This window comes from Bipolaris maydis, assembly GCF_028858645.1.
Source record: "Bipolaris maydis strain C4 unplaced genomic scaffold PSV08scaffold_8, whole genome shotgun sequence".
NCBI lineage: Eukaryota > Fungi > Ascomycota > Dothideomycetes > Pleosporales > Pleosporaceae > Bipolaris > Bipolaris maydis.
This window is the reverse complement of record NW_027093864.1, coordinates 1,786,409-1,810,700: the sequence shown is the minus strand read 5'-3', so window position 1 is coordinate 1,810,700 and position 24,292 is coordinate 1,786,409. Positions and strand designations below refer to the sequence as shown.

The 24,292-nt window shown below is 52.9% G+C and overlaps 8 protein-coding genes across 8 annotated transcripts; 5 read left to right on the top strand and 3 right to left on the bottom strand.

The window, feature by feature from the left end:
• Positions 1-379: 379 nt before the first annotated feature.
• Positions 380-1,797, top strand: PSV08DRAFT_352470 (uncharacterized protein; the record flags this gene model as incomplete). Its single annotated transcript, XM_014217583.1, has 2 exons — positions 380-1,700; positions 1,757-1,797. The coding sequence occupies 2 exons, from the start codon at positions 380-382 to the stop codon at positions 1,795-1,797; spliced, it is 1,362 nt and encodes a 453-aa protein (XP_014073058.1).
• A 900-nt stretch (positions 1,798-2,697) lies between these two features.
• PSV08DRAFT_204325 (uncharacterized protein) lies at positions 2,698-3,612 on the top strand (the record flags this gene model as incomplete). The annotated part of the gene is made up of 2 exons (XM_014217613.1): positions 2,698-3,222; positions 3,286-3,612. The coding sequence occupies 2 exons, from the start codon at positions 2,698-2,700 to the stop codon at positions 3,532-3,534; spliced, it is 774 nt and encodes a 257-aa protein (XP_014073088.1). The 3' UTR covers positions 3,535-3,612.
• A 102-nt stretch (positions 3,613-3,714) lies between these two features.
• On the bottom strand, positions 3,715-5,454 carry PSV08DRAFT_363021 (apoptosis-antagonizing transcription factor). Its single transcript, XM_014217597.2, has 2 exons — positions 5,394-5,454; positions 3,715-5,341 (listed from the first exon to the last, which is right to left on the bottom strand). The coding sequence occupies exons 1-2, from the start codon at positions 5,413-5,415 to the stop codon at positions 3,885-3,887; spliced, it is 1,479 nt and encodes a 492-aa protein (XP_014073072.1). The 5' UTR covers positions 5,416-5,454; the 3' UTR covers positions 3,715-3,884.
• Positions 5,455-5,577: 123 nt separating this feature from the next.
• On the top strand, positions 5,578-6,928 carry PSV08DRAFT_402599 (P-loop containing nucleoside triphosphate hydrolase protein; the record flags this gene model as incomplete). Its single annotated transcript, XM_014217614.2, has 4 exons — positions 5,578-5,634; positions 5,686-5,824; positions 5,885-6,004; positions 6,058-6,928. The coding sequence occupies 4 exons, from the start codon at positions 5,578-5,580 to the stop codon at positions 6,633-6,635; spliced, it is 894 nt and encodes a 297-aa protein (XP_014073089.1). The 3' UTR covers positions 6,636-6,928.
• A 412-nt stretch (positions 6,929-7,340) lies between these two features.
• On the top strand, positions 7,341-13,932 carry PSV08DRAFT_225043 (uncharacterized protein; the record flags this gene model as incomplete). The annotated part of the gene is made up of 7 exons (XM_014217615.2): positions 7,341-7,399; positions 8,218-8,280; positions 8,368-8,435; positions 8,840-9,452; positions 9,511-9,913; positions 10,004-13,492; positions 13,577-13,932. 7 exons carry the CDS (start codon positions 7,341-7,343, stop codon positions 13,733-13,735), a joined length of 4,854 nt encoding a protein of 1,617 aa, XP_014073090.1. The 3' UTR covers positions 13,736-13,932.
• A 578-nt stretch (positions 13,933-14,510) lies between these two features.
• PSV08DRAFT_181840 (carbohydrate-binding module family 1 protein) lies at positions 14,511-17,192 on the bottom strand (the record flags this gene model as incomplete). The annotated part of the gene is made up of 1 exon (XM_014217598.1): positions 14,511-17,192. One exon carries the CDS (start codon positions 17,190-17,192, stop codon positions 14,511-14,513), a length of 2,682 nt encoding a protein of 893 aa, XP_014073073.1.
• A 1,513-nt stretch (positions 17,193-18,705) lies between these two features.
• Positions 18,706-20,244, top strand: PSV08DRAFT_46312 (thiolase-like protein). Its single transcript, XM_014217603.2, has 2 exons — positions 18,706-19,005; positions 19,068-20,244. The coding sequence occupies exons 1-2, from the start codon at positions 18,779-18,781 to the stop codon at positions 20,218-20,220; spliced, it is 1,380 nt and encodes a 459-aa protein (XP_014073078.1). The 5' UTR covers positions 18,706-18,778; the 3' UTR covers positions 20,221-20,244.
• A 49-nt stretch (positions 20,245-20,293) lies between these two features.
• Positions 20,294-23,078, bottom strand: PSV08DRAFT_391931 (uncharacterized protein; the record flags this gene model as incomplete). The annotated part of the gene is made up of 4 exons (XM_014217585.2): positions 20,294-21,428; positions 21,482-22,104; positions 22,154-22,857; positions 22,905-23,078. 4 exons carry the CDS (start codon positions 23,076-23,078, stop codon positions 20,395-20,397), a joined length of 2,535 nt encoding a protein of 844 aa, XP_014073060.2. The 3' UTR covers positions 20,294-20,394.
• Positions 23,079-24,292: the final 1,214 nt, after the last annotated feature.

Sequence of the window (24,292 nt, the reverse complement as noted above, 5' to 3'; positions counted from 1 at the left end):
GCCAGGGGTGTCGGAGATAAATGCGTGTGCGCCACGAGGATGCCGATCACTGCGATGCGGGTCTGATTAACGACGGCGCTGCCATTGGCTGGGACGACGAGGAGCCTCGGCAAGTGGGGGCCGTCCGTCTCCACTTGCAACGGCCAACGGTGCCTCCGACCTTGGGCTGCCGTCATAGCGCTTTGAAATTTGCATGCCAACACTGCAATTGTGATCTGTGCATGTGCAAAGGCCATGGCCGATCCACTCTCCTCGTGCGACGCCATGGCGACGGTGATGGCGAAGCGGGCCAGCGTCGAGAAAAAGGTCTCGTTGTCGCAGCCTCATCTCTGACGACCAAGAGCACCGCATCTCTTCACACTCCAGCACATCCGCCAACATGGCCGACGCCGTATACACGCTCGCAGAGGTAGCCAAGCACAACACCAAGAATGACCTCTGGCTCACTCTCTGGAACTACGTCTACGATGTGACCGACTACCAAGAAGAACACCCCGGCGGCAAAGAGTTTCTTCTCGAGAACGCCGGAGGGGATGCGACGACCGCATACGAAGACATTGGCCATTCTACCGACGCAAGAGAAATCCTCGAGAACTATCGAATCGGTCGCCTTGCCGATGATGACTGGACCGACCACGAAGCAAACAGAATGCCAGTCATCAAGCCAAACAAAGTCTTTGTCGTCAACAAACTCCCTGCACCCAAGTCGAGTCTCGCTCAATTACCGACCATGGGGCTCGGACTGGCCTCGATCATTCTGTCCTACGCTTACGGCCACAAGGTCACTCCGTACTTGCGCCATCTCCAAAGTAGCGGCTTCTGGAAAGGGTTTGCAGTCTCTTCCATTGCCAGCATGGCTCTCGTGGGCTATGCCGGCGTTTGGGCCACCAAAAGCTTCGATGTTGCACATATGGATTTCAGGGCGTATCCCGCGCATTACAGGGCAAAGTCTACGGCGTCAAAACCGACCAAGAAGAAGGACATCAATCTTGGTGTCCTCAACGCCCGCGTCTACCAGCCGTTTCCGCTGATCGAGAAGACGAATGTTTCCCATGACACCGTTCGCTTCGTTTTTGGTCTTCCTAGCGAAAACTCTATCCTTGGCCTACCCACTGGCCAGCACGTCGCCATCAGGCATGAGGTTGATGGCAAACAGATTACCCGATCATATACGCCAACTTCCAGCAATCAAGACCTAGGCCGACTGGAATTGACAATCAAGATATACGAAGATGGAAAGTTAACACCATGGCTTAACAAGCTGAAGACTGGAGACATGGTTGAGATTCGAGGCCCCAAGGGCGAGATGAAATATCACAAGAACCTCGTCAAGGAACTTGGAATGATCGCCGGCGGTACTGGCATCACGCCCATGCTCCAAATCATTAGACGCATCTGCGAAGACCCGCGCGATCACACCAAGGTCACGCTGTTGTTCGCCAACAAAACTGAAGCCGACATCTTGCTCAAGGATCAGCTGGACCGATTCGCCAAGGAGAACAACCAATTCAGTGTGCACTATATTCTCAGCAACCCTTCGGGTACTTGGCAAGGCGCAAGAGGCCGTATCAGTAAGGAGCTGATTGAGCAGCATATGCCTGCACCAGCCGGTGGGGATAGCAAGGTCCTTTTATGTGGTCCCGACCCGATGGTAGACTCCATGTCCAAGCACCTGCAAGAACGTGGCTTCAAAGCACCAGGTAAGACATGACTTCATTGTGAAAACCTTGCACACTGAGCTAACGCATATCTATAGGCTCCATCTCGAAACCTCAAGACGAGATTTTCATCTTCTAAGCAGACCTGGATTCTTTTAAATTCTTAGTCTTCTATTCTTCCATCGCCATACACAATGGCCGGGACATCTAGGGTAAAGAGGTAACTTGGAGCGCCTGGAACTTGGGAATACCATATAGACGTGTATCATACATAATCAGTAAGGCGTTCGTATTTCATAGCATGGGCGCGTTATTTCTGATCCAATAGCCATTTTGAAAGTGTTGTACTGGTTCAGAACCTATACGAAATGTTGGATTTGGTCACCCGTACCCATTCTGGCACTTGTATACCTTGGTGGCGACGAAAAAGACATCGATGCGTAGTTCGTTTATCTGAGAGCCCATCCGCACGTGATGTACATATCTTTTATTCCAGTGGGTTCAGAAAGCTTCTAAATAGTGGTGTACACTTTTTGCTCTACTAAAATTGGTCGCAATAGCAACCTTCTCTTGCTTCCTGTTCATGGAAAATGTGGTATTTTCTACCAGCGAGATAGGCGCCTGTACGTATACTATTGCATCATTGCCATGGAATGCTGTGGGACTGGATCTAGTGACATCATTTGAGAACGACTGCTTCCAAACGCTTAGGTTTTTCTTTTTCTCTCTCCCGAGCATGATCTGCATCGACTATGTAGTAACAATGTACAAGTCCACGAACAAATGTCGGTAACTGAATAGCAAGAAGCAATCGCCGACCGGAATCCGGCATGCCCGAAACGCGGTGCCGTAAACCAGAGGCCCGAGCTTTTCGGTCGCAGTTGGCATTCACAAGAGCAAATAGTGGCAGACTACCCGTTCCGCGACGCAGCTCGTCACGACGTATAATAACCCTCTCCTTGGGCCCAATTGCTCCCACAGATACTCACCTGCCCTCCAGTATCGCGTCCCCCTCCCTCCCGTCTCCCTCACCGTCACCATGAACACCATCTCCCCGCCCCCGCAAATAAAACGGCTCTCGGGCCCCAAGCGCATTCTCGGTATCCTCGTCGGCATCACAGGCGGCTTGGGCGCAAACGCCCTGCTAGCATACAGCGTATCCTCCTTCTACACCCGCAACACCAAATTCGTGCCCTTTGACACCTCTGCGCCGGACCTCACGACCAAGACGTTCCGCGACCACAACCCGCTCAACAACCCGCCTGCTTGCATAGACCACGCCATCAAGCAAGTCCCGTACGGAAAGTTGCCGGAGAAGTACTGGGTCAAGGGCAGCGGGGGACGCATATCCGTGGACCAGAAAGCGCTGGCGACGGATTTCTGTAGGGGCATCTGGAGTGGAGTCGCATTTCGCGTCCAGAGGCGGATCCTGGAGAGAAAATATCGCGCGCTTGAGGGCAGGCAGGATCATCTGTGGGATGTCAAGGATTTGGAGAAGGGTACTTATCCCGTCGGAACCAAGATCGTGGATCACTTCGAGGTTGTAGAACATGCAGATGACAAGGTATTATTCTTGACTGTCTAGCGTCAGCAAGTGTAGCATGCTAATCAAGCGGGGCGGGCCCAGGTTATTGTGCGATGTGGTGATTCGCCGCTGAACCGAAACCAGCGACCCTCGGACGGTCTCTTCTCCATGGAAGTGTCAAAAGACGACGAGGCTCAGATGGCCACTTTTCACCTCAAGTCCGTTTTTGTAGATACTTCGCCAGAGGGTAAGGGCAGCCAGCCTCAGCCGGCACCCCTCCAGGCGGCGCATCGTTGGTACACTAAGCTGTGGATGGAGAGCGCAACACGCAAGTTGATCAAGGAAGCGTAAATCACTCGTGCCCGAATTTGAAGGACATTGTAGTCGTGTGCAAGATGTGGGTGACGATTGGTCGTTGAACAATCATGTCACTAGCGGAGGGCTAGTCTATACAGACGCTTGTCGACTTGTTGTATATACTTTCTATATACCCTCCTCGCGCTGCTTGGGTTGACAAATAACAGAAGCAAGATTTCGACTCAATGTAAACTCGGGTTAACGTTGCTTGCAGAATTAATTCCTCTTTGGTACGAGATCATATTGTTGCAGCACCAAAGCTCAAGTTAATCTAGAGCAACCCAAGTGGGCTTCCTGTACCAGCTAAAGGCTGAACTTTATTCAAAAAAAACACGCCACTACATTCAGCTCCTGAACAGCATCAGGCCAGCTTCCTCTGCGTCCATTTGCTCTTCCTCTTCACTCTCAACCTCATCATGCTCCCCAAGACCCAGCCTCTGTCCAAATAGACTGCTGAATAGCTCATCTCTCTGTCGATCGCCCCATTCGCCCCTGTCTTCTGGCGCCATGAAATTCTGCAGCTTCTCTTGGACAGTGTACCGGAGCTTGCGCCCCTTGCTGGCCTTTGTGTCGACGACTTTCTTGGTCTTGGCTTCACGGGCAACCTGCCACGGCGCCTGTACAACGAATTCTGCCGTTCCATTGGCATTGAGGTCGGCAGAGCGCTGCTCGAGAAGCTCTTTGAGCATCAGACCGTAGAAATCAGCATCATCGTAAATGGCGGGGTCAGGCTGCGCGGCTTTGTTGGATGATTGAAGGGGTGCACATGAGCGGGGCACTTGTGTGCGAGTGACAAGATGGGAAGATGTAAGCTGCGAGTCAAGAACTTCGGTGAGGGTTTGTTGTGCAGAAGCGTTGAGACGAGCCTTGTTGTTGGTTACGGTCGTGGCTTTCGTCTTGTTTGACCACCTCTCAAGAATCGCTTTGCGGTGTGGCAGAGTGCCCTTTTCTGTGTCTTCGATAGTAGACCAGATCTCAGATGACGGGGTCGCATGGTCGAAATTGGTGCGCTTCCGCTTTTGCCCTGTTCGCGACTCTTCCAAAGATAACCGGAGGTTTGTAAGATTGTTTAGCAGTGTCAAGGCTGGAGCCTCTGCAGCCTCGACCGGTGCTTCTTGAGTGGTTTCATCTCTGTATGGCTCTGCAGCCATGGAGTTGGTGCTAATCAATGCTTTCTGTAATCGGATGCGGGAGTTGAGTAATGTGTCAAAAGTCTTGCGCTGTGTCTTGACGGCCTCTCCTTTGGCAACATCGGACTGGGTGCCGGCAGCAATTGTTGATGTAAAAGACTTGCTTGCAGCCATGAGATCGCGTACGGCAGATGCATCGGGCTTTTTATCTTTGCCTGGTTTGTCATCGTCCGAAGCTTCGGAGTCCTCTTCGTCCTCTTCGTCGCCGCTGACACCCTCGGCAGAGCTTCCCATCTCTTCGTCTTCATCACTCATGTCCAAATCCAAACCACCGTCGGCGTCACTTCCACCACTCTCGTCTTCACTATCAAGCTCGGCACCATTGATGTCGTCTTCTCCCTCCTCATCACTAGCTTCGCTATCTTGGTCGTCAAAACCTCTGGCAAACGGATCGTCGCTGTCGCTGTCCTCGAGAGTCTTGCGGTCTACTTTGCGCCCGGTATACTCCGGTCCGAGGGGTACCTCGACTGGCTTGCGCAGCTTGCTCTTTCCTACAGCTGTGTAGTGCTCGCGCCCAACTTTTTCGTCTTCGACGTCTGAGACATCGCTACCGGAACGCTCGTCCTCGCTGGAGCTGGGCGCAGGGTCGAGTAGGGACTCAGGGTCGAAGTCTGATGTATTTGTTAGCATTCTTCCCATAGCGCGACCATCGAGAGCCTTTACCTCTAGTCTTGGATTTCTTCATGCTGTCAATGTCGGGTTATCGTGTTCTTGGTTACATGCGCACGCGAAGAGAAAGTTCCCTCTACGCCCCACAAAAAAGTCAAAAGATGTCGGCGTTTCATTTTGCCGATGCGCGTCACCTCCGCTACCAACTCCGCAACTACTCGTGTTCCATGCCAAAATCATGTTGAAGCCACGGCTCTTTTCAACATTGCGGTGCTTGCAGCATGAGAACCCCCTCGTATGTTGTGGTAAATATGTAGGCGGGCGCAGTGGCTGATGTTTGGCGCAGGGCCTTCCGCGCTCCGGTGCGCCGCCGCAAATGCCTCGGATGCAACGAGGATTACCACAGAAGCGGAGTATCAAGGATGTGAAAAAAGTGGTTGCTGTTTCATCCGCAAAGGGTGGTGTTGGAAAAAGCACTATTGCCGGTATGCTGGACCAATGTCCACGCCATAGCCGACGACCACGACGCTAAAGCCATGTTTTAGTGAACTTGGCCTTGAGTTTTGCGCGGCGTGGTTACAGAGCTGGTATATTGGATACTGATATATTCGGCCCATCCATACCCACCTTGCTCAATCTAGCTGGCGAACCTCGACTGTCTACCAGTCAGTCCTGAGCGCGCCCCATCACACCAACACGTCCTGACTTTGCATACTAGACAATCAGCTTATACCCCTCTCTAACTATGGTCTCAAGTCCATGTCCATGGGTTACCTCATCCCAGAGTCCTCACCGGTAGCATGGCGTGGCCTGATGGTCATGAAGGCTATGCAGCAACTGCTCCATGAAGTTGAGTGGGGCGGTCTGGACATCCTGGTCCTTGACATGCCACCTGGGACTGGAGATGTGCAACTCACCATCACCCAGCAACTGATATTAGACGGTGCTGTCATTGTCTCTACACCTCAAGACCTATCTCTCAAGGATGCCGCAAAGGGTATCGAGCTGTTTCGGAAAGTCGATGTGAAGCTGCTGGGCCTTGTGTGCAACATGGCGGGCTTCAAGTGCCCAGGATGTGGAAATGTACATGAGGTATTTGGCAGCATGGAGAACATCAGGGACATGTGCAGCAAGTACGATTTGAACATGCTGGGCGAAATTCCCTTGCACGGCAGCATTAGCGAGAATGCGGATCGAGGTAAGCCCACTGTCGTGTCTGAGCCTGATGGAGAGCGAGCAATGGCTTTTAGCAGGATTGCCCAAGAGGTGGAGTCGTTGATTGGCTTGCAAAGATAAGTCACTATCTCGGCTTGATCCATTTGATGATGGATCCTGAATCGATCTGAAGATGTGCGAACAGTAAAATAAAGGCGTTCATTCATCTCTTATATTGTGATAGAGTTTGACAAGGTTTTTATCTAATGGCCCCCTCCCTTTTATAGTCTTGGCTTTCTAACACCGTGAGAGGGTGGGGGAAAAGACACAACATGAGATTCACATGTATCGCAAACATTTAGTCAGCAAAGGTGTCGCAAGGTACTTGCGACATGCATACTGACATACATAAATGACCGAAAGTTTATGAACGCACAGATGTTTGTATATCCTTACTGTACACCGGACTTACAGATGACGTGGGGCTCGACATATGTAGTAGGATCATCCGGTTACAGCCGTTGGCTTTTTCCAAGCTGCGCTGCATGATTCTTGGTAAGCATGTGAATTGGCTATTTTCTTAGAGTCTCTCATTCCGCTGCACACGTAATCCAAGTTGTCGTCATTGTTCAATATGAAATGATCGCTATGCTATTCTTCTTCCAACTCCAGCACCATGGTTCTCATATGTAGATCTGTTTTTCTCGCATTTTAGAATTGGACGCAATATGCGTGGTATGGGCAGATAGAACGACGTATAATGGCAGTTGGTGATGGGAAAAGACTACACAAAGAGCCTGTTAAGTAACGAGCGAGACAGTTACAAATGGGTGTGTTGGTACGAAAATGATGCCAACACGAGGATTGGTATGGGCAGAGTACAGCAAACCTACGTGCAAGTATACGTATGATTTCGAGACTGTTGTGGTATAATATTCGATTGCAGCCGTAGTCATTTACCGAAATTCTTACCGGAATTCTCACTGGGCGGAGGGTTGCGCGAAGTGATGAGGGTTATTTGGCACGAGGATGCTCTGGTGTTGTCCATCGGATCCGTCTGGTGAGTACTTACACTCTTGGGGAACTAAAATAGTAGCCGGATAAAAACTGCGTACGCCAACTACTAGTACGTATCCGCCCAAGTCACAGCAAAGGCCACCACAAACAGCGCTATAAAATCTACCAAAGTACTCAAAATGTTACTAAGTGTAGTACTAGTATTCGTATACTCGATTCTTCAAGCTACGCAATGCGCAGTGTTAGCGTTATTAAGGAGTTGCGCTGTGGTGGTCGGATCACTTTTCACCCGGCTGATTCAGTACACGCCTAGATGTTAGAGATGACTATCCTGGGTTAGCGCCTCATTCACGTGACCTGAACTAAGATACACCTCGACACCACGACCACCCGAAACAGAAGAACCAAGACCGAACAGAAACTAGGACAGAGCAGCTGAAGCGGCTGATCAGCGATGATTATATCTTTGAGGGATCCAGGGATTCGTGGGATTTCCACTTGAAGATGTAGCAAAGGATGATTCGAGCTACAGTGCTTAGTATGCCCCCCTGTAGCTTTCTAGTACGTAGGTTACCAGTCAGTAGTACACGTATCAAGACCGGGGGACGGGTGCTTTACACTCGAGGATATCATGGCCAGTGGAGGGGGACTTGTAACCAAGTTCAAGTCGGGTGGCCTCGCGATAGGCTGGGGCTAGATTGACTAGTATCCAGGCAGGTTTGGTGGAGCTTGTTCCTGACTACGGCACGGGGGTGGATCTGCAGGACGCGTAAGTATAACGATACAAGGCGGGCATTCTAGTGGGCGCGATGCAAAGTGCGACAGGTTCATGCAGTCGATGATATGCGACGTGTAGGCCTGTGAATGGCCAGGAAAAAGGCAGAGAGGGTGGTTTGGTTCTCTCCGGCTGTCAGGTAGCTGTCCGTGTGTCTGCAGCACGGCCATGACTATGACTAGCATGACGACAAGTTTGGTCGAGCTGCATGCTCTTCTGTCCACTGCTGCCATCCATTCACCAACACCGTCGCTCGCTCCACCCTCTGGGCATCGCACACTCACCCGCCCGCTCTACTCTGCTCGTCTGAAGCCTGTCGCCCGTACCGCGCACTGATCAGTCCCGGCCCCTGAGCCGCATCTGCGCCGCATGGAGAACGCTGGGCCGGAAAGCCTGCCAACCGGGAGTCCGCAGCCAAAAAAGCTGCCCGCACCTTCAACCCCGACATCGTCAGTCCGGCGCAAGATGGCGTCCCATGGCCCGTCGCCCGCCTCCAAAGATGGCGCTGCTCCTCGCCGGCCCACCGTCTCCAGCACTACCACTGCCACTACAGCTGCTGCTCGCCGGCCGGCAGCCCCAGCTCAAACCACGGCGACGCGCACCTCGACGAGCGCTGTCAAGCCCCCCGCAACCTCCACCGCCCGCACCAGTGCCATAGGAGGATCCAGCCTCAGCAAGCCCGCCACGCGTCCGGCCCCCGGTACTACTGCGCGTAGGACAATTTCGTCGTCCAAGACAGCCTCGGACCAGGACCCAGAGCTGTCGTCAGTGACATCGGGAGAGGAGAGCAAGAAGAAGCCGCCTGTGCGCAAGCCGCTTGTCGCGTCTGCTGCAGCTGCTCGACCGTCTCCAGGAAAGCCAGCATCCAGGCCCTCGCTCTCGTCTTCGGCTGCGACTGCGACAGCCTCCGCAAAGCGGCCCTCGACAACGCGCGCTGCTGCAGACACAGCAACAACTCGTGCCCCCCGTGCTTCCCTCGGTCCCTCAGCTCGGCCGCCGAGCACACGCCCTACTGCTGCTGCCCCTACTGCCACTGCTGCCGCCGCTGCACGCACGACAGCTACTGGTCAAAAGGCGCTTGCTGGACAGGCCAAGAAGCTATCTGTCCCTACCTCTGCCCCTCCCCCGCCAGGAGTCTCTGAACCGGAGGACACAGTGGAAGAAACGTACAACCCTCTCTCTTTGATGCCCCCCCGTATACTGCATGCTAACCCCTTTACGTAGAGAAAGCCTCGTTGCCTCCACCATTAGCCGCAATGCCGCCTCCGATGCAGAAGTTGAGGTGCGCAAATCTGCCCTTGGACCCGTCAAAGCCGCCCTGGCGAAATTCGGCGAGAGTTCACCCCGACCGGATACCGCGCCGACGGGCTCTGCCGAGATGGATGTGGAGATGAAAAGGCGGAGCGCCCAGATCATGCAGGACTTCTTCAAGGAAACCAGCCTTCGCGATAAGCTGCAGGAACAGTGCGACGACCTCAGCCGTGAGGTGGACAATCTACAACTGGAGAAAACCAAGCTACGAAGCCAGCTAGCCGAAGCGCAGGCAGCCATCACCGAGAAGGACAAGCTCATTGCAAACGGCTCCAATGCCGCCTCGTCTTCTGAGCAAAGCGCCCACGAGACCCTAGTCCAAGACATGGAGAAGAAGTTTGCCATAGAGACCAAGCAGCTCGAAGAACAGAGCCAGCAGCTGGAGGCGGAGAAGAAGGCAGCCCAGGAGAGAGAGGCCGCCGAAGCTGCCAAGGCACTCGAACTACAGCAGGTGCTAGACGACTTGAATGCTGAGCTTGAGCAGCAGGGCCGCCAATGGGACGAGGAAAAGAAGAAACTGGTCGAGCAAGCCACCCAGATCGAACAGCTTACCCAGGAAGTGGCGACGTTGAAGGATGAACGCGACAAGCTCTCGCAGGAACTCGATATTGCCAAGAAGACGCTGGAAAATCTGGAAACCAAGTTTGCCGAGCTTGAGCAGAGCCAGGCGGATAACCTTCGTTCGCGCGATGCTAAGATCATCGAGCTTACCAAGACCGTCGATGAATACATGGCCCAGGTGACAAGCAGAGAGGAACAGCACAAGGAGGCTTTGCAAGAAGCACAGCAATCCCTCGAGTCCAAAGCTTCCGAGCATTTGGCGCTTGTCGAGCAACTGCAGACTGAGCTTCAAACAATCCACCAGCAACACACTGATGAATTACATGCAAAGGAGCAGATAATTGCCACACACGTTGAAACCCAGAAGCAACTCCAGGACGACCTGACCAAGCTGCAACAGCGTGCAGATCAGACCTCAGCAGATCTTGAGAGCGAGCGCAATCAATATGCTGAACAACTGCAAGCCAAGATTGACGAGCTTCAGAAGATTACGGCCGACCAGCTGCGAGCAAAGGAAGAAGAGCTATCAGGACATGTCAAGTCTATTGAGGATCTTCAGGAGCAGATTGTGGCGCTTCAACAAGGGTCAACCGACGGTGCCCAGATTGCTGAGAAGCTTAACAAGGAAATTGAGGAGCTGAAGAATGCACATGATGCCGCTATCAAGATCAAGACGGAGGAAAACGACGAACTTGCGCAGAAAATAGATGCTTTGAACAATCAGCTTACCGCCCAGACCGCCGAAATGGAGCAACTTAGAGCGGAGGCTGCTGGCTTGCGAAATACCATTGATACACTCGAGACGGCTTCACAGCAGCTGGACTCGCAACACGCTTCCGAGATTGCAAAAATCCAAACTAACTTGGACGAAGCTAACAAGAAATCTGATGGTTACAAGTCTGAGCTTGACGCACTACACGAGAGACACAAGCAAGACTTGCGTGTCATTGGCGAAGATTACGAGCGCGAGATCGAATCCCTGAGAGCGGATCTGGAAGGAGATGCCACAAGACGGTTGAACACTTTGCAGGCCAACTTCGATTCTCTTGTTGCTGAGAAGAATGGAAACTCCGAGCAACACGAGAAAGCACTTTCCGAGCGATCTCAAGAAATCGAGGCTCTCAAGCAGGAGATCAATGACCTTCGAGACAGCTCTACCTCTGCAACCCGCAACTGCGATGACGCTCTCGCGAAGCTCAAGCACACTGAAGACGAACTAGCCGCTCTGAAAGAAGCCCACAGCATTTCGCAGGGATTGGTCGTGGATCTCCAAGCACGCATTGATACCATGAGCAAGGACCTTGCCACTGGCGGAGATCTACAGGCCAAGCTGGACGCGTTACAAGAAGAGAAAGATGCTACGGCAGATGCTCACGCCAAGTCTCAGTCTATCATTGTTGACTTGCAAGCCCGCCACGACTCCTTGTTGGAAGAGAAGACACTCGCAGAGGATTCTCATGCTCGTGCCATTGAATCCCTCAAGCAAGGCTCTGAAAGCGAGTCAAAGCAGTTGCTTGCAGAGCTCCAATCAAAGTATGACGCTCTCCTTCAAGAGAAGAAATCAGCCGAAGATGAGCACCGCTCTGCCGTTGAAACTTTGAAGCAAGAATTCGAAGGTAATTTGAGGCACTCCCTTGAGGAACTCGAGTCTAAGTACAATTTGCTGGCGGAGGAGAAGGGCGCAATGGAAACTGCGCACAAGGATGCTCTGGAGGCCTCTAAATCACAGACAGAAAGCGCATCTAAGCAACTGCTGGACGACCTCCAAGCTAAGTATGACACACTGCTTGAAGAGAAGACTACTATGGAAGACACCCACTTGCAGACGCTACGAGCTTTGGAAGCTGATTCAGAGCAATCTACCAAGTCAGCCCTGGCGGAGCTTCAATCCAAGTACGACACACTGGCGCAAGAGAAGGCTGCTGCCGATCTTGAGCACAGTCGTACCATCGCAACGCTCAAAGAAGAGGCCGACACTACATCGAAACAGCTCCTTGATGAGCTACAAGCCAAGTATGACAAGCTCCAGGTAGACTTGAAGACAACTTCGGAGGCTTTGAGTAATCTCCAGACGAGATACGAAGTTGTCACTCAAGAGCGAGGTAGCGACGATGAGGCCCAAAAGGCAGAAATCCAGAACCTCCAGAGCCAACGAGATGATCTATCTACACGACTCGCAGAGCTTGAGAAGTCTCATGCAGACAGCCTTGCTAAACAGCTGGCAATAGAGGAAAGTCATGCCAAGGCGCTTGAGACTCAGCACGTGGAAATCGAGCAGAAATACGCCGCTTTGCTGGAAATTATGCAAAACGACACCGAGCGATTGGAACAAGAAAGGGCAGCAGCGATTGCAGGCAGGCAAACTGCGCTTAATGAGCTCGCATCCCTAAAGGAGCAGTCCGGTTCGTCGGCGAACGCTGAAATTGCAAGCAAGTACGAAGCTCTGCTGGCGGAGAAGACCGCTGCCGACAAAGAACATGAGGATGCTGTTGCCTTACTCAAAGACTCTCTGAAAGCAGATTACGAGCAGGCTCTATCCAAGCTGCAGTCGGAGTGTGATAAGTTGCAACGAAGGATTGCAGAGACGGACCAAGCACACAGTGACGCGATGGAGTTGTTGAAAGAGGAATTCAAAGCTGGCCATTCGAACGACATGCAAGCTCTGCGGCAGCAGCTTGAAGCTGTGCAGAAACAGCATCGAGACCTTAACGAGCAAAAGACGTCGATGGACCAAGCCCACGAGGAGGCCATAGCAGAGTTAATGGCAGGCATGGAGGCTAGCACGTCAGAAGCTCTACGAGAACTTCGCAAGAAGTATGATGACCTTTCATTGGAACTGGAAGAAGCACATTTCAATCACTCTGCTGCACTTGAAGCTGCCAAAAGGGAAGCCGCTCAACAACGAGACATTTACTGGGATTCTCAACTTCAGGAGAAGCTCAAGGCTGATGCTGCTGCCGAAAGTTCCAACATGTTAGCTCTGGGAGAGAAAATACGCGCAATCGAACGTGAGCGCGATGAAGCCATCAGAGCTGCCGAAGAAGCCGAAGACCGCATCGAAACCATGAAGGGCGAAGTCGTGCGTAAGCACCTGGCCCGTGTCGAACCGCTGGAGAAGGAGAACTTGCAACTCCTCGACAAGATTGACCGCCTCGAAGCAATGCTTGCTGCCGGGGACCGGATTGCTCGTGCTGCTGCCAGCTTGGGTGAGCAGCGGGACATGAACACTCTGGCAGAAGAGGAAGAGGAAGAAGACAACGGCACAGGCGCTGTGTCTGGTACTCAGCGCCATGCAACCAACGGCACTGGTGCTGCAAAAGATGTTGTCGGTACTGTGAGTTGAGCCCAAATCCTCGTACGTGGATTATCTGCTTTCTTGCCGCGCACAGAGTCCAGAGAGCTAATACATTTCTAGCAGTTAGCGGCCATGCAAGAGACGTTAAGCCAGCTCGCAGAACTCAACAACGACGCAATGGTAGAAAGCACCAGGACAGCTCAACTGCTTACTGCGCAGGAGAACCAGCTGCACACCGGCCCAGACAAGCTTCCCCACCCCACCCTCTTCTTGATGGACTAAAGGTCTAGGAGCCGAGACATGATTGCGATCAACTGCACGAGGGAAATGACATGGAATGCGTCTCTACACAACTATAAACTACTTTTAATCTTTTCCTCTTACCCGTGGCTTGTATGCCGTTTAGTTTTTTGTTCTCTTGATGTATGACTTTTTATCATACCCAATACACTTGCGTCACGTTGTTTGACAATTCTTAATGCGTCGGTTTATCTAAATGACGACTGTTTTCGTACCTGCATGTGTTGTGTTGTTAGTGAAAGCTCACTTACTAGGTAGTAGTTGGTGATGAGCCAAGGGGCCCCTTTCTTTTCGCCAGTGATATTTTCTTTTACATTGCCAAGTGTCCACGTACATTACATGGCTACGTGATTTGATATGCCCCTATTCTTTCTCGTTCACGACTTTAATTATTTACCCAAACAAAGGCCGCTTGGCAATAACTATATAACACCCCCCTTTTTTTCCTTACTCAATGTCGAAGCAGATGAAAATATGCAACAAAATCACTCGACCCTTTTCATCACCAAACTCAACAGCACAAAGATGTGAATTTAGTTCGGAACCAAAAAAAAAAACACAGGTCTCTTTTAGATGATATATAACTGTGGTAAAATAATTTACATCAAAAGAAAAGGCGCAGCCAAATTGCTAAGAAAGATGGAAGAAGAAAGAAAAAGAAATGCGGTTTTATGTACATGAATTGGCCTTTTTATTTTGGTCCTTTCTTGCGCTCAAGAGTATTGCTCAAGAGGATGTTGTGTTTTGGGATTCCTGATTAAGCGGAAAGACATTGAGAGTAGTAATCGTTTTGCTTGACGCACTTCCAGCCGTCGGGGCAGGTAGTGGGGCCATTGTGTCCGATGCCACCGCAGCGCTCCCACTTTCCTGCTGTGGCGGGGGAGCCAGCTGCTGGGGCGGAAGGCTTGGGGGCTTCGGCGGGTTTGGTGGGCGTAGTAGCTGGGCCCGAGGGCTTGGGGGGCGCGGGTGTTGCGGCGGGTGCGGATGCAACGGGGGCTGAGGCAGCAGGGGCGCTGGGGGTGGGAGATGGAGTTGCGTCTGGAAGCTCAGCGGACGCAGAGGTAGGGAGGGAAGAGGGGACGGCGGGGGAAGCCGGGGTGTCGGGCACGGGAGTGGTGGTGTTGCCGGATCCTGGGGTGCTGGGATTGCCGCTGAGCTTCATGATGCGGGCGGCGGCGGCCTCGGCGGCGACCATGATGATGGCTTGCGTGTTTCCGGTGGGGAGATCGGGGTGGATGGAGGCGTCGACGACGAAGAGGTTGTCGGTGCCGTAGACCTTTGTGTTGGTGTCGACGACAACACCGGGTTCGCCCTTGGTGCCGATTTTGGCGGTGCCGACGTAATGGCTTCCTGACTTGAATGACTTGATGAGATCGGCGCTGGTGACGTTGGTGACGCCGGTAGGGGCGATGAGGGACAGGGTCGAGTTGGAGCCCTTGGACATGTTGATGAGACGGTCCATCATGAGGGTGATGGCTTCAGTGTCGACCTTGGAGGTCATGTGAGGCTTGGTGATGAAGGTGGTGGCGCCGGCAGCAGTGATACCGAGGCTACCGACAGACTTCAGGCCGTGGGTGATGTAGACCTTCATCTGGACAGTGTCGTCTTCGGGAGAGTTGCAAGTACCTTGGAAGAAGACTTCACTGCCGTCGGATGTCTTGACTGAGGACCACCAGTTCAGGCGCTGGCCAGACTCGGCAAGCATACCGGAGCCCTTGGCGAATAGGTCAATGGTGGTTTGGTTGGGCGAGATAAGAGCCTTCTTGTCAGTGGCGGCAAGAGGAGAGCTGGTCTTGAACTTGACGGTGAAGATTGGGTGGTCCTTGATCTCTGCTCCCACAGGGAGGTCAATCCAGTCAGCTTCGGCAGGCAGCTTGACGCCGGTGGAGCCGGTAGCAACAGTCTTGATCTGGGCAGCAGGGCCAATGCCAGAGTTGAAAAGGATACGAGGAGTCGACATGGCTCCGGCCGAAAGGACGACACGGCCTCCAGCCTTGACGTTGTAGACAAGGCGCTTGCCATCGGCACTCTCAACCTCGACACCAGAAACAGCAGAACCGTCGCGGACAGCTCGGATAACGTTGGTGTTCATCATGAGCTTGAAGTTGTCGAGCTTCTGGGCAAGAGGGAGGTAAGTTCGGACACTGCCAGAACGCATACCATTGGCAATGTTCCAGGTTGGGTGACCATAGACATCGACCTTGTTGTTGGGGTTCTTGATGAAGTCGGTCTCCTTCCATCCCTGGCTAGCAAAAAACTTGGACAGAACAGTGAAAGCACCGTCGTCGTAGCGGACGCCGTCGTCCGAGCCGTGTGTCTGTCCAGGGTTGCGCTCGTACAGACGTTCAGCAGCAGCGGAGACATCGGCCCACTTCCAGCCAGTAGGCCACTTGTCGTCGAAGTCGCGCTCCTGGGGCCTGACGTACATCATGGCGTTGACAGCAGTACCACCACCAAGGAGACAGCCTGCCATGTCGGCAGTGTCGGTGCAGTAAGCAGGGCTACCGACATCACTGAGGTAGTAGCCGTATCCGGGCACATCGTACATAGAGACAGAGCTGTTCCAAGAGAGCGTCTTGACATCGCCAGTGAAGGCGTAGGAAGGACCACCACGCTCGATCAAGAGGACCGAAGCGCCGCTCTCTGCAAACCTCTGAGCGGCGATGATGCCAGCTGCACCACCTCCTGCAACAATGTAGTCAAATGTGGCATTTGCAACAGTAGCAGGGGGTGCAGGTGCAGCAGGCACGGTAGAGTTTCCTCCAGGGGCAGGGGCCGTGGAGTTGCCGCCGCTCGGAGCACCTCCATTTGGAGCATCTCCAACAGCGAGGGCAGCCCATTTGGCGAAATCAGCGCTCTTTGCGTCAGACATCTTCAGGCCAAAAGCACCAAAGCCGGCGTCGTGGTAGTTGAGGCCAGCAGAAGCCGTGGTCGGATCGGTCAGGGCCTTGTCTGACCAGGCCCAGCCCATGACGTTGAGGGTCTCGGAGATGACGAGGCCGAGAGAGGAGTCGTCGCTCAGGCAGTTGGAGCACAAGAATGTGTATGAAAAGGCCTTGTCGGTGACATATGTGCCATCAGGAATTGTCTTCATGGAGAAGTTACCAGTGACCACGGGTGGGCTGGTGTAGCCATCAATCTGACGGAAAGACGAGAGCACCTTGCCCTCGTTGGGCCAAGCAACAATGAGGACGTTGCTTGTCATGGATTGACCCATGCTGAGACCAGCCCATCCGCCTCCATTGGTGATGGGTGCTTGGATCTGAGCAATGAAGTCGGTTGTAGGAGTCTCGGGGATGGCATAACCAAGTCTGTATCCTGAGTCGCCAACAACACCCTGGAACTTAATGCCAGTCTTCTCATCTGTGAAGGCAGTAGAGGTTTGGGCCACAGCGCGTAGCGCGAAGAGGGCAGAGGTCAGGAAGAATGAACGAGCCATTTTGGCAGTTGTGAGTGGAATATAAAGGAGAGTGTGAGTTGTGTGTGGCTCTGCCAACAAGAAAGTGTGAAGCCGTCAAGGCTAGGGGCAATGAGTGTAAAGCAACGCTCAAAGGAACGAGCAAAAAGAAAAGAGTGAAAGAATGGTAGAGCGAGACAGCGCGTGTACCGGACATGGACATCGCGGCGTGCTACTCTATATGTAGGCTGTACACAATGCATGCCAAGTCGTGCTCAATCTACCATGTCTGCGAGGGAAAACGACCTCCGACACGTGCCCCACCAAACAAGCTCGGATTACAGCCTTGCGATCATGCAAAACAGTATTCTGGACTTCCGTGGTCCAGGATCATGGTTCACGCACGGCGCTATGGATGTCATGATGGTTCCTGGCGCTACCACCACTGCGGGAGGTTAATTGCACCGCAAAACAAGTGCACCGGGGGCTAGTGCACGATATAGCCATTGAGGTTATGCGATTTGCTGACCTGCTTGTTTCAACGTCCGCTCGGCTTTCTTCTGACGTCGTTGGGGTGGAGTCTAGCTGTTTCGAAACGAGGTGCCAAGACAAAGGCCGAGTCTGCTGGAAATTGCCTGTGGGCCGCCGCCGCAAAAAAAACACCATCTCGCACAGACTGCATACGTTGGAGCATGCGCCCGCTTCATTGCTTGACTTGCGCGTTGCGATGACTGGGCGGAATTACCGTGCACAACTGACATTGACATGGCGGCCAAGAGAAGGTGAATGGTAGATATGAAAGGAGTTGAGATGGAATGCGATCAAAGTCGTCGCGACGTTGTTGTCCTCGCTCAACGGACAATATCAGGGCGCTTCTTCGGAACGCAAACTCTATCGAGGCCAGAAATAGTCTCGGAGCAACCGTCCATCGGAAAGGAGGCACGATTGGGAGCTGTTGACGGAAGCGGGTGGTCGGGTGTTGGTGATGGCCAGGATGAAGGGGTGACATCCGACACCGTTTCACTCGTGAACCTACTATCGCATAATCAGCCACCTATTGCATTGCTTCCTTAAGCTGCGTAGAGGATTGCTGACGAGGAAGAGTAAGATGATAAGTGGGAAGTTGTCTCAAGGTTGAGCTTATCTGGTCTCCGTCAATAAAAAAAATCAATATCCTTCACGTCTACCATGGATGTAACGTGTGTCTAGATTCACTGATAGGTGTGACTAGAGAGATTATGTATATACTAGGTAATGTCCTTTTTCTGGAGCATGTGGGTCCACACTAAACGCCTGTCCGGGCGCCCTGGCAGGCATTGCCACATGGCAGACAGGCACATCAGGTCTGTCAACCTGTCAACGAGGCTGCACCGGTACTTTGATGACATAGCGACCGACATCGACAAGGCCGACTAATAAGATGACGGCGGATAAGGATATGCGGGGTAGGGTAGCAGGGTGCATGAGGGGTGGCCTAGTAACATCCTCGGCTCATGGTAGCGTACTTGGAGGTAAACTATCCCAGTTCGCGCCACCTTTTGCACGACAAGCCTACCTCTGGCATACCGGCCGTCTTCATCACACACTTTTTGAAAATCATCATCATCGGTCTCGTAGAGTAGATCAACATGGCGACCAAGGACAAAGTACCAGTCCACGTGCTGGGTGTGGGCCTCACCAAGTTCATTAAGCCCCGACAGACGCGAGCTTACCCAGAGATGGGCTACGAAGCCGGCGTCAAGGCCATGTTGGATGCGCAAATCAACTACGACGATGTCGAAACTGGAGTCGCCTGCTACTGCTATGGCGACACGACAAGTGGCCAGAGAATCTTCTACCAATTCGGTATGACCGGGTCAGATACTACGAGCATTCCACTGTTATTAGCGCGGCTGGAGTAACTGACTCGTAGCATAGCATCCCCATCTACAACACAAACAATGCATGCGCCACAGGCTCTACCGGCCTGCATCTTGCGCGTAGTCTGATCAAAAACGGGGCCATCGACTGCGCCCTCGTGATTGGATTCGAGCAAATGCAGCCAGGCTCCATCAAGTCCGTCTACAGTGATCGGCCCTCGCCCATGGGGCTGTCGATGCGCATGATGGCCGACACCCGGGGTATCACAAACTCGCCACCCAACGCCCAGTACTTTGCCAACGCAGGCGTCGAGTACATGGAAAAGTACGGTGCCGAAGCACGCGACTTTGCAGAAATAGCACGCATCAGCCACGAGCACAGCTCGCGGAACCCCTACGCCCAGTTCAGAGACGTCTACACGCTCGAGCAGATTGAAAAGTCGCCCATGATCCACTTTCCACTGACCAAGCTGCAATGCAGCCCTACGAGTGACGGCGCAGGCGCCGCCGTGCTCGTGAGCCAAAAGTTTCTGGATGCACGACCGCATCTCAAGAGCCAGGCGATTCTCATCGCCGGCCAGGCACTCATGACGGACTCGCCACAACTATACTCCAAATCCTCCATGGACCTCGTTGGATACGACATGACGAGGCGCGCAGCGCAAGCCGCGCTGAAAGAAGCCGGTGTGAGTCCCAAGGACATCAAAGTCGCCGAACTCCACGACTGCTTCTCGGCCAACGAGCTCATTCTGCTCGAGGGCTTGGGTTTTAGTGAGCCGGGCAAGGCACACGTGATGGTGCGCAATGGCGACATTACGTATGGTGGTAAAGGCCCCATTATCAATCCCTCGGGCGGTCTCATCAGCAAGGGGCATCCACTCGGTGCAACGGGTCTTGCGCAATGCGCAGAGTTGACATGGCAGCTTCGTGGCTGGGCTAACAACAGGCTGGCAGAAGGCGCAGATGTAGCGTTGCAGCATAATCTGGGTTTGGGTGGAGCTGTCGTCATTAATGTGTACAAGCGTGCTGATGGAAACAAGAATGTCAAGATGAGTGATGAAGACGTCAAACGTGCCAGCCAGTTTGCATACAACCCGGCAGTAGAGGCGCGCTATGTAACAAAGGAAGAAGGCGAAAAGGTGAGGAGCAAAGCTGCGGCTTCGGAATACGCGCTTGGTGATACGCTGGAAAAGATTCAAAGTCGGCTGTGAAGTGGACCTGTGCGCATACCATTGTAGTCATGTATCTATTCTTAAAATCCTCGTGTTAAAAAAATGGTATTATGCAGAAATTGAATCCGAGACATCTAAATCTAAAATAAAGTATAGAACAGGACCGGGAAATCATAAGCACTCCCGTTAGCGTAAATACAGAATCAACTGCAGTCATGGGTCTTCATAAAGGTCTCTGTTAAGATCTTCTCCAGGGTCTTGTGGAAGGACTTCTGGAAGGACTTCTGGAAGATCTTCTGCTTGCTCCAAAAACCGGGGATCGATGGTCTGAGGCCATTGCGTATCCGTATAATTTGGATCATCCAACGCTGGGCACGCTTCAGGCAATACCATGTGCTCTGGCAACATGTGTTGCGTGATGTCCAAGTCTGAAATCTCAGTGCTTCCTGAATGTCGACGGTTATGGTGTGGCGAAGTGATGGAAGTGAGAAGCGAGCCTTCTATTGGGTCATATACCGAAGATGAATTCGTTTGTGACGGGAAAGGCGTGTGAGAAGAGGAAGTGCCTAACTCGGCACGACTTGATCGTCTACTCAGAAGAGGCGCACAATAATTGATGCTGGGAGGTTTAGTCGGCTCATGTTGTGTCGACTCGTGCTGTCCAGACCAATAATGCGGCATGGTAGTGTTACTGGAGCCATAGATCCATTCGCGGGGCTGCCTAGCAGTGGCAACCAAGCGCTCGGGTTCTGGTGCATGATCTCGGGGCGGTTGGTGCGGCTGTTGAGGCTGAAAATGGTCATTCTCCATGTCCACCACTGCCGCAGCTTCGTTGGCGATGGTTTGTATACGCTCCAGCTCACCGAACAAGGCTCTCGACGCCAAGGTCCCAAAATGTTGCGCAGTATCGTGAAAGATTTGACTAAGGGGATAGGTTGTGCCGTGATACAATGGTGGGTTTCCGCTGGGTTGGAGGCTGTTGGTGAAATCTATCGTGGCGCCGGTGGCAAGAGCGCCATCGGGGTGATTGGAGATCAGCGAATTGAGCAGACTTAATAGGTCTATTGCAAACTGCGAGGCGGCGCGATGCGATTCATCTGGAATAGAACCTGGCGGAGGCAATGTGCCGTGGTCTCCCCCGCTCGGTGTGTGTGCTTGCTGGTCTAAAAAAGAAGCAGATGTATCGCGTAGCAAGGTTTGACATTCTTCCCATATTCTTTGAGGCAGCCAGTCCTTCTCACCACAATCTATCAAGCATTCATCAGCAAAAGGAATGCATCGTGGAGAATAGTAGACTTACAGGGGCTGGGAATCCTTGTAGCCCCAGGATATCGTAACATATATAGTCGCGCCCATTCTCTGACAATATCTCGACACTGAGGATTAAGTTGGCATCTCTTTTCCGGACTGATGTGTACATTGTAAAGATTTCGGTCGTCGAAATCCTTCTTGCAGTTGGAACACTGCCAAGCTCCTGGGCGGCCGCGATGAATAACCCGGTTGAGATGATGTCGAACTTGAGCCATGACTGTCTCACCACATCCACGGCAAGGCGATGGCCCGAGGTTGGGATACATGATGTGATGCTTGTGATCGGGGCAGTCAACTTTTCTAGACAGTGAATCCCTGGTCCGGTTGCTTTTGGTAACTTTGAAGGCATTTTGCTCTCGACGACGACTGGGTGTCAGCTTTCCTTTATCCCGGTAGTGTAGGTTTGGTTTGGACATATCAGTATCCTGAGCATTCGATGCAGAACCTTCGCCCCTGGAACGACCACTAGTTTCAGTAGACTCAGAAGGGTGACAGTGTGGCACAGCGTTGGTCATTCCTTGGTCGGTCGGATCGATTGAACCAGACTCGATAGCGCGAACAATGACGTTGATCTCTTCCAGAACTCTCATGTACACATCATATGCATCCGACCTGGAAACTGTTAGTACATAGATAGTACGCATATTATTGGATCACATACTTTATGTGTCTGAGGTATTGAACCATTCTCGTAAACAAGGTCAGGAACATATCGCGAAGCCGGGCATACGTCTCATTGTCCAGTTGAGTATATATCCGGCACAAGGCATCTCGGGTGGAGCGAGGTACCTCATCTATATCGATATTGTAGGTGAATTGCGGTAGCGGTGCCGAAAACACATCCGCCTTCTTGTCCAGGCGAGACGCAGTCCGGCGGCGTAAGCCACTATCACTGAGGTTGCAATGCAACTCAGGGTGATGTTTACGCTCATGTTTGACACGAGCGTCTTGGCGCGCAAAGGTCCTGGAGCAGCCAAGAGCCGAACATGTGATTGGAGCTCTGGCTACTTTGGAGTGCTTGTGTCTCGCATGGCGTGCAAGGTTTCCACGCCTGTACCGGCCTGTGAACTCAACGCCGCACTGGCTGCAACCCAAAGTATTCCCATCAATGACCTTGGATATGGATATGATTGGGGCAGCAGAGCTTGGGGAAGGAATCGAAGATGAGTTTACTGGAGGGGGGAAGGATGGGCGTATTTTGGGGGCTACTACATCGGCGTAGGATGGGCGTATTCCTCGGGCTACTACATCGGCGTAGGATGAGCGTATTCTTGGGGCTGCTACATCGGCGTGGTAGTGCTGGTAGAGATGTTCGTGGGTGGCTGTCGGATTGCAGTGGAAGTGTGAAGGCGTGTACTCATCGACCTGGCTTTGGTGAGTGCGATGCTAATCATGTCGCCATCTTGACTTACCTCAGTGACGTAAGATGACTCCGATGCCGGATATCTGGCTGCATGACTGATAGGTTCTCCATAGATAGGGAAATCATGAACAGCCGATGGATAGAGTGCACCCTCTTCTGGGGGGAGCGGGAGGGCGGTTGCACTATCGTATCGCTGGTCGTACGTGCGTGGGTGCCTGGACATGGTGTAGGATAGTAATGATGTCTATTGGTATTGCTGATATGGAGGAAGTCTATAGGATGAGGAGGGAGGTGGGCACCAAGTAGACGAGGGAGATCCCTATCCTTTAAGCATCTTCATGAGCGTCGGATACTGGGTAAGAAAAACCAGCCAGGGCAGGGCGAAAATAGAGGGCGTAGGCTAGTAGAATATAAACACTAGAAGTGTGCGACGCAGGGGCACGCCAGGGCACGCAAAGGTGTGCAGGTGGAGAAGCGGCCGTGACGACATAGAGGCCGGTAACTGTGCAAGTGTGCGTGCGGTAAACATGAAAAATCGACAACCACGATGGAACACGGAAATTGGATCCTGCTAGCGGAGCCGGGGGAGATCTACGCGAAATGCAACGCCGGCGGCGGGGGAGGGGGGATGGACAAGGGGGGGGGGGGGGGGGGGGGGGGGTGCGGCGGAAGGAGCCTGGGAAACGACGTGGCCCTGTTCGCAGTGTCGAAGTAGTTGTGACGGCCATGGGCCGAGAGGCCTGTAACTAGGTGTGCTGATAAGTGTGCGGGGCACTAGACCTTGTTGAAATGGCGTGGTGTTGATGCGTAAACTACGCTACGCATGCAAGGCAGCCCTCAAGGCAGCATGCCAGGCACCACATTGTCTTTGGGCCCGGCTAATATGGCATGTTGAAACACAAAGTCGACAGTTGTGTCAGGAAGTAGGTGATAGGCACCGGGTCCAGATGCTTGATCCTTCTGACTGTCGTAAACCAAGCGACGTAACGTGAGCGGAAGCAGCAGCGCTATCAAGCTGGGCAGGCTAGGCCGAGGGCGGGAGACACAGTGCAGAATGTTCCGGTCGTAATGGATAACGAGCGTTGTATGTACAAAAAAATATAAAATGGTGTCATACTGATCCGCGGGCGTTGGACTGGCTTGGGGGTTGGAGCGCATGCAGCCAGGGCCGGCCTGTGGGAGAGATAAGCGAGAAAGGGAGAAGAATCGAGATTGGAGGAGGGAAGGGGGCCAGAGCCGTGGTGGGCACACAGCAGTGGATTGTGATGTCGGGGAAGGTGGGCTGGCGCCGGCGGGGCACTTGGGTAGGCTTGGCGGTGGGAGAGATGGTCATGGTGGTGGTTGTCTGGCCGAGATTGGTGAGCGAGGGGCGCGGGCGGTACGACGTGGTGCAAGTAGTACTCTATTCAGAATGGTTGCATGTAGCCGATACCCTCA

What these genes read in the sequence shown, in the direction of transcription:
- PSV08DRAFT_363021 (XM_014217597.2), bottom strand. Translation starts at nt 5,415, where the DNA reads ATGAAGAAATCCAAGACTAGAG. An exon ending in GAAGAAATCCAAGACTAGAG is followed by an intron (nt 5,342 to 5,393) that starts GTAAAGGCTCTC and finishes CAAATACATCAG; the next exon opens with ACTTCGACCCTGAGTCCCTA.
- PSV08DRAFT_46312 (XM_014217603.2), top strand. Translation starts at nt 18,779, where the DNA reads ATGGCGACCAAGGACAAAGTACCAGTCCACGTGCTGGGTGTGGGCCTC. An exon ending in TACCAATTCGGTATGACCGG is followed by an intron (nt 19,006 to 19,067) that starts GTCAGATACTAC and finishes CTCGTAGCATAG; the next exon opens with CATCCCCATCTACAACACAA.